This window comes from Schistocerca cancellata, chromosome 9 (assembly GCF_023864275.1).
Source record: "Schistocerca cancellata isolate TAMUIC-IGC-003103 chromosome 9, iqSchCanc2.1, whole genome shotgun sequence".
NCBI lineage: Eukaryota > Metazoa > Arthropoda > Insecta > Orthoptera > Acrididae > Schistocerca > Schistocerca cancellata.
Genome location: NC_064634.1, coordinates 482,902,801 through 482,911,595, shown reverse-complemented (window position 1 = coordinate 482,911,595; position 8,795 = coordinate 482,902,801). Strand labels below are relative to the sequence as shown.

At 59.3% G+C, this 8,795-nt stretch overlaps 1 protein-coding gene across 1 annotated transcript in view; it reads right to left on the bottom strand.

Annotated features, from left to right (window-relative positions):
* Window positions 1-754: 754 nt before the first annotated feature.
* Window positions 755-8,795, bottom strand: part of LOC126101510 (NACHT and WD repeat domain-containing protein 2-like) — a 1,881,963-nt gene continuing 1,873,922 nt past the window's right edge. The window contains exon 8 of the mRNA XM_049912154.1: window positions 755-934. Within this exon, the coding sequence (XP_049768111.1) occupies window positions 755-934 (180 nt within the window). The remainder of the gene's footprint in view (window positions 935-8,795) is intronic.

The following is an 8,795-nucleotide window of genomic DNA, read 5'->3' as shown; positions in this document are numbered from 1 at the left end:
CGTTTTGCCATTCGTGCACTCAGGTTCGTCGTTGAGTACACCATCGCAGGCGCTCCTGTCCGTGATGCAGCGTCAAGGGTAACCGCAGCCATGGCCTCCGAGATGATGGTCAATGCTGCTGCAAACGTTGTCGAACTGTTCGTGGAGATGCTTGTTGTCATGGTAACGTACCCATCTATTGACTCAGGGATCGAGACGTGGTTGCACGATCCGTTACAGGCATGCGGATGAGATGCCTATCATCTCGACTGCTAGTGATACGAGGCCGTTGGGATCCAGCACGTTGTTCTGTATTAGCCTACCTTTCTGAACCCACCAATTCCATATTCTGCTAACAGTCATTGGATCTCGACCAAAGCGAGCAGCAATGTCGCGATACGATAAACCGCTATCGCGATAGGCTACAATCCGACCTTTATCAAAATCGGAAACGTGTTGGTACGCATTTATCCTCCTTACACGAGGCATCACAACAACGTTTCACCAGGCAACGCCGGTCAACTGCTGTTTGTGTATGAAAAATCGTTTGGAATCTTTTCTCATGTCAGCACGTTGTAGGTGTCGCCAACGGCTCCAACCTTGTGTGAATGCTCTGAAATGTTAATCTTTTGCATATCACAGCATCTTCTTCCTGACTGTAAAATTTCGCGTCTGTAGCACGTCATCTTCGTGGTGCAGCAATTTTAATGGCAAGTAGTGTAGAATTAATCTTTGAGTTTCATTTGAAGCTGGAGTGGTTGAGTGGAGGCGGGGCTCACCTGGGCTGCTGCAGCACGTAGCTGGCGACCGGCGCGGCGTCGTCGCGGCAGAAGCAGGTGTGCAGTAGGTCGGCGCGCAGTGACAGGTCGGCGGCCGCAGCGTACAGCGCCTCGTACGTCTCGCCGTCCAGCCGCCGCGGCAGCGCGTACGGCAGGTACTTGTTGCCCACCAGGCACTGCGGGCACACAACACCACACCCCCCTCTCACTCAGACTGTCTGGGCGGCCGCGAGGCTGCAGCGCCAGCGCGTACGGCAGGTACTTGTTGCCCACCAGGCACTGCGGGCACGCAACACCCCACACACACCTCACTCACACTGTCTGGGCGGCCGCGAGGCTTGCGGCGCCAGTGCGTACGGCCGGTACTTGTTGCCCACCAGGCACTGCGGGCACGCAACACCCCACACACACCTCACTCACACTGTCTGGGCGCCCGCGAGGCTGCAGTGCCAGCGCGTACGGCAGGTACTTGTTGCCCACCAGGCACTGCGGGCACGCAACACCCCACACACACCTCACTCACACTGTCTGGGCGGCCGCAAGGCGGCAGCGCCAGCGCGTACGGCAGGTACTTGTTGCCCACCAGGCACTGCGGGCACGCAACACCCCACACACACCTCACTCACACTGTCTGGGCGGCCGCGAGGCTGCAGCGGCAGCTCGTAGGGCAGGTACTTGTTGCCCACCAGGCACTGCGGCACACAACACCACACCCCCCTCTCTCTCAGACTGTCTGGGCTGCCGCGAGGCTGCAGCGGCAGCGCGTAGGGCAGGTACTTGTTGCCCACCAGGCACTGCGGCACACAACACCACACCCCCCTCTCACTCAGACTGTCTGGGCGGCCGCGAGGCTGCAGCGCCAGTGCGTACGGCAGGTACATGTTGCCCACCAGGCACTGCGGGCACGCAACACCCCACACACACCTCACTCACACTGTCTGGACGGCCGCGAGGCTACAGCGCCAGCATGTACGACAGGTACTTGTTGCCCACCAGGCACTGCGGGCACGCAACACCCCACACACACCTCACTCACACTGTCTGGGCGGCCGAGAGGCTGCAGCGCCAGCGCGTACGGCAGGTACTTGTTGCCCACCAGGCACTGCGGGCACGCAATACCCCACACACACCTCACTCACACTGTCTGGGCGGCCGCGAGGCTGCAGCGCCAGCGCGTACGGCAGGTACTTGTTGCCCACCAGACACTGCGGGCACACAACACCCCACACACACCTCACTCACACGGTCTGGGCGGCCGCGAGGCTGCAGCGCCAGCACGTACGGCAGGTACTTGTTGCCCACCAGGCACTGCAGGCACGCAACACCGCACACACACCTCACTCACACTGTCTGGGCGGCCGCGAGGCTGCAGCGCCAGCGCGTACGGCAGGTACTTGTTTCCCACCAGGCACTGCGGGCACACAACACCCCACACACACCTCACTCACACTGTCTGGGCGGCTGCGAGGCTGCAGCGGCAGCGCATACGGCAGGTACATGTTGCACACCAGGCACTGCGGGCACGCAACACCCCACACACACCTCACTCACACTGTCTGGGCGGCTGCGAGGCTGCAGTGCCAGCGCGTACGGCAGGTACTTGTTGCCCACCAGGCACTGCGGGCACGCAACACCCCACACACACCTCACTCACACTGTCTGGGCGGCCGCAAGGCGGCAGCGCCAGCGCGTACGGCAGGTACTTGTTGCCCACCAGGCACTGCGGGCACGCAACATCCCACACACACCTCACTCACACTGTCTGAGCGGCCGCGAGGCTGCAGCGGCAGCTCGTAGGGCAGGTACTTGTTGCCCACCAGGCACTGCGGCACACAACACCACACCCCCCTCTCACTCAGACTGTCTGGGCGGCCGCGAGGCTGCAGCGGCAGCGCGTAGGGCGGGTACTTGTTGCCCACCAGGCACTGCGGCACACAACACCACACCCCCCTCTCACTCAGACTGTCTGGGCGGCCGCGAGGCTGCAGCGCCAGTGCGTACGGCAGGTACATGTTGCCCACCAGGCACTGCGGGCACGCAACACCCCACACACACCTCACTCACACTGTCTGGACGGCCGCGAGGCTACAGCGCCAGCACGTACGACAGGTACTTGTTGCCCACCAGGCACTGCGGGCACGCAACACCCCACACACACCTCACTCACACTGTCTGGGCGGCCGCGAGGCTGCAGCGCCAGCGCGTACGGCAGGTACTTGTTGCCCACCAGGCACTGCGGGCACGCAACACCCCACACACACCTCACTCACACTGTCTGGACGGCCGCGAGGCTACAGCGCCAGCACGTACGACAGGTACTTGTTGCCCACCAGGCACTGCGGGCACGCAACACCCCACACACACCTCACTCACACTGTCTGGGCGGCCGCGAGGCTGCAGCGCCAGCGCGTACGGCAGGTACTTGTTGCCCACCAGGCACTGCGGGCACGCAACACCCCACACACACCTCACTCACACTGTCTGGACGGCCGCGAGGCTACAGCGCCAGCACGTACGACAGGTACTTGTTGCCCACCAGGCACTGCGGGCACGCAACACCCCACACACACCTCACTCACACTGTCTGGGCGGCCGCGAGGCTGCAGCGCCAGCGCGTACAGCAGGTACTTGTTGTCCAACAGGCACTGCGGGCACGCAACACCCCACACACACCTCACTCACACTGTCTGGGCGGCCGCGAGGCTGCAGCGCCAGCGCGTACGGCAGGTACTTGTTGCCCACCAGACACTGCGGGCACGCAACACCCCACACACACCTCACTCACACGGTCTGGGCGGCCGCGAGGCTGCAGCGCCAGCACGTACGGCAGGTACTTGTTGCCCACCAGGCACTGCAGGCACGCAACACCCCACACACACCTCACTCACACTGTCTGGGCGGCCGCGAGGCTGCAGCGCCAGCGCGTACGGCAGGTACTTGTTTCCCACCAGGCACTGCGGGCACACAACACCCCACACACACCTCACTCACACTGTCTGGGCGGCTGCGAGGCTGCAGCGGCAGCGCATACGGCAGGTACATATTGCACACCAGGCACTGCGGGCACGCAACACCCCACACACACCTCACTCACACTGTCTGGGCGGCTGCGAGGCTGCAGCGCCAGCGCGTACGGCAGGTACTTGTTGCCCACCAGGCACTGCGGGCACACACCACCACACCCCCCTCTCACTCACACTGTCTGGGCCGCCGTGAGGCTGCAGCGGCAGCGCGTACGGTAGGTACTTGTTGCCCACCAGGCACTGCGGGCACGCAACACCCCACACAGACCTCACTCACACTGTCTGGGCGGCCCCGAGGCTGCAGCGCAAACGTGTACGGCAGGTACTTGTTGCCGACCAGGCACTGTGGGCACAAAACACTCCTCACTCACACTGTCTGGGCGGCCACGAGGCTGCAGCGGCAGGTGCGTGCGGCAGGTACTTGTTGCCCACGAGGCACTGCGGGCACGCAACACCCCACACACACCTCACTCACACTGTCTGGGCGCCCGCGAGGCTGCAGCGCCAGTGCGTACGGCAGGTACTTGTGGCCCACCAGGCACTGCGGGCACACACCACCACACCCCCCTCTCACTCACGCTGTCTGGACGGCCGCGAGGCTGCATTGGCAGCGCGTACGGCAGGTACTTGTTGCCCACCAGGCACTGCGGGCACGCAACACCCCACACACACCTCACTCACACTGTCTGGGCGGCCGAGAGGCTACAGCGCCAGCGCGTACGGCAGGTACTTGTTGCCCACCAGGCACTGCGGGCACGCAACTCCCCACACACACCTCACTCACACTGTCTGGACGGCCACGAGGCTACAGCGCCAGCACGTACGACAGGTACTTGTTGCCCACCAGGCACTGCGGGCACGCAACACCCCACACACACCTCACTCACACTGTCTGGGCGGCCGCGAGGCTGCAGCGCCAGCGCGTACGGCAGGTACTTGTTGCCCACCAGGCACTGCGGGCACGCAACACCCCACACACACCTCACTCACACTGTCTGGACGGCCGCGAGGCTACAGCGCCAGCACGTACGACAGGTACTTGTTGCCCACCAGGCACTGCGGGCACGCAACACCCCACACACACCTCACTCACACTGTCTGGGCGGCCGCGAGGCTGCAGCGCCAGCGTGTACAGCAGGTACTTGTTGTCCACCAGGCACTGCGGGCACGCAACACCCCACACACACCTCACTCACACTGTCTGGGCGGCCGCGAGGCTGCAGCGCCAGCGCGTACGGCAGGTACTTGTTGCCCACCAGACACTGTGGGCACGCAACACCCCACACACACCTCACTCACACGGTCTGGGCGGCCGCGAGGCTGCAGCGCCAGCACGTACGGCAGGTACTTGTTGCCCACCAGGCACTGCAGGCACGCAACACCCCACACACACCTCACTCACACTGTCTGGGCGGCCGCGAGGCTGCAGCGCCAGCGCGTACGGCAGGTACTTGTTTCCCACCAGGCACTGCGGGCACACAACACCCCACACACACCTCACTCACACTGTCTGGGCGGCTGCGAGGCTGCAGCGGCAGCGCATACGGCAGGTACATGTTGCACACCAGGCACTGCGGGCACGCAACACCCCACACACACCTCACTCACACTGTCTGGGCGGCTGCGAGGCTGCAGCGCCAGCGCGTACGGCAGGTACTTGTTGCCCACCAGGCACTGCGGGCCACACCACCACACCCCCCTCTCACTCACACTGTCTGGGCCGCCGCGAGGCTGCAGCAGCAGCGCGTACGGTAGGTACTTGTTGCCCACCAGGCACTGCGGGCACGCAACACCCCACACAGACCTCACTCACACTGTCTGGGCGGCCCCGAGGCTGCAGCGCAAACGTGTACGGCAGGTACTTGTTGCCGACCAGGCACTGTGGGCACAAAACACACCTCACTCACACTGTCTGGGCGGCCACGAGGCTGCAGCGGCAGGTGCGTGCGGCAGGTACTTGTTGCCCACCAGGCACTGCGGGCACGCAACACCCCACACACACCTCACTCACACTGTCTGGGCGCCCGCGAGGCTGCAGCGCCAGTGCGTACGGCAGGTACTTGTGGCCCACCAGGCACTGCGGGCACACACCACCACACCCCCCTCTCACTCACGCTGTCTGGACGGCCGCGAGGCTGCATTGGCAGCGCGTACGGCAGGTACTTGTTGCCCACCAGGCACTGTGGGCACGCAACACCCCACACACACCTCACTCACACTGTCTGGGCGGCCGCGAGTCTGCAGCGCCAGCGCGTACGGCAGGTAATTGTTGACCACCAGGCACTGCGGGCACACAACACCACTCACACACCTCACTCACACTGTCTGGATGGCCGCAAGGCTGCAGTGCCAGCGCGTACGGCAGGTACTTGTTGCCCACCAGGCACTGCGGGCACACACCACCACACCCCCCTCTCACTCACACTGTCTGGGCGGCCGCGAGGCCGCAGCGGCAGCGAGTACGGCAGGTACTTGTTGCCCACCAGGCACTGCAGGCACGCAACACCCCACACACACCTCTCTCACACTGTCTGGGCGGCCGCGAGGCTGCAGCGGCAGCGCGTACGGCAGGTACTTGTTGCCCACCAGGCACTGCGGGCACACACTACAACACCCCCCTCTCACTCACACTGTCTGGGCGGCCGCGAGGCTCAGCGGCAGCGCGTACGGTAGGTACTTATTACCCACAAGTCACTGCGGGCACGCAACACCCCACACACACCTCACTCACACTGTCTGGGTGGCCGCGAGGCTTCAGCGCCAGCGCGTATGGCAGGTACCTGTTGCCCACCAGGCACTGCGGGCACACAACACCCCACACACACCTCACTCACACTGTCTGGGCGGCCGCGAGGCTGCAGCGGCAGCGCATACGGCAGGTACATGTTGCCCACCAGGCACTGCGGGCACGCAACACCCCACACACACCGCACTCACACTGTCTGGGCGGCCGCGAGGCTGCAGCGCCAGCGCGTACGGCAGGTACTTGTTGCCCACCAGGCACTGCGGGCACGCAACACCCCACACACACCTCACTCACACTGTCTGGGCGGCTGCGAGGCTGCAGCGGCAGCGCGTACGACAGGTACTTGTTGCCCACCAGGCACTGCGGGCACGCAACACCCCACACACACCTCACTCACACTGTCTGGGAGGCCGCGAGGCTGCAGCAGCAGCGCGTACGGCAGGTACTTGTTGCCCACCAGGCACTGCGGGCACACACCACCACACCCCCCTCTCACTCACACTGTCTGGGCGGTCGTGAGGCTGCAGCGCCAGCGCGCAAAGCACAGCGGCGTCGGCGGTCGGCGTCACTGACGGCGAGCGCCGAATGGAAACAACCCGCCGAATCAGCCGCAGTTTTAGGTACCTGCTGGGTTGTTCATTTCTTTCGAGCAAACCCCGTCTGCGGGAACAAACGAATGAGAACAGTCAGTACAGTTGCAAGGCGCCATTGCAGTTAAGGCTCTAAGTGCCACCGACATGTACTGACAAGGAGAGGTTCCCAGCGGTGCGATTGACTTTATGAAACCGTGTATTCGATTATCTAGGTTAAGGCGGGTAGGAGGTCAAACTGGCCGACTTGGAGCAGGAGCGGCACCACAGGACATTTTAATATCCACTGTCTATACTTTTACAATTAAATTCATAAAACTTTGTCAGCATGACCAGGAAGGGTTCAGGATTCACGCTCATAGCAGTGGAAGTTCAAAAATATAACAAAATATATTTTTTTTTACATGTGAAATGTCATCATTTTTTCACTAACTATTGGCTGCATTCGTTGCTATAGGTACACTTCTCTTCATAAGTAAGAGAGATTCTTTGATGAATTTTGCACAGCATTCAAACCATACTTACAGGTGCATGAAACTTTAGAATTTTCCAGATCTATTAAAAACTAAACATTGACATAATTAACCATAAAATTTGAGTTTCTTCTAAACATGAATTTTAAAATGTAACAGCTCATTCATTTTACCATTAATTTAATAAAATTTAGAGTTTCATACACTGTAAGTATGGTTTGTGTGCTGTGCAAAATTCTTCTAAGAATCTTTCCTACTTGTGAAGAAAGTGTACCTATAGCAACAAATGCAGCCAATAGTTCTAACATTCTGCGTGGTGTCTGTTTGTTCTATATCGTGTCTCTCTACCACTTTCGCGCAACGACGCACTGAGCGTGTTTTTTAGGGAATTGACTAGTTTGAACCTAGGACCTGTTGCTGGTAAGGAGACGCCAGACCACACATCACATGTAGAGTTCAGAAGAATTCAGTGAGACTAGCGATGATATAACTAAATACTTAATGATTTCAGCGTCTGCACCACTGCACTCCCTGTAAAAGAATCTTAATACTAACTAAATTTAGTGTAAGGGGTTCAAGGCTTTCCTAATTTTAGTTAGCTGGTAAAATAACGTCGAAAAAGCAGTTAAGTTTACCACTGGAAATTTTATTCTACTCACAAAACATTGTTTATAAATTGCACTATTGATAAAAGGAAATGTTTTAATACAGGATGGTAAAACCCAACTGCGTTCAACAAAAATGTGAACGAATATTCCCTGAATGGGTTTCCAAGTTCTACAATGGATCGAAGGATGAACTTTGCCATATCACATCTATAATCTAGGTTTAAATTAAGTTTCACAAGAGAGAAAACTATCAAAATGGTCTACAGTGACCCTCAATTATCTTTAATTACTTATCTAACTTGTCGTAAATTATAGTGGCTGATGTAGCTTCTCAATAACTATATAACACAAAAATCACCGCGTTTCAGATTTTTACTTCAAGTGGCAAATGTGAACACCATGAGCTTTAATTGACGATCGACACTAGTATTACGCAAAAAGGGGGTGTAACAGATAAGACTTCTGCAGTTCTGAGTGAAGTTTTATGCGCTGTTATGCGGCATCGCGTGCGTTCATTACCTTGTTGGTTTAAAAAAAACTATCTGGCTGACCAATCAGGGTCTCAATGTTAACCTTAAGCTCCGCCTCCAAAAATTC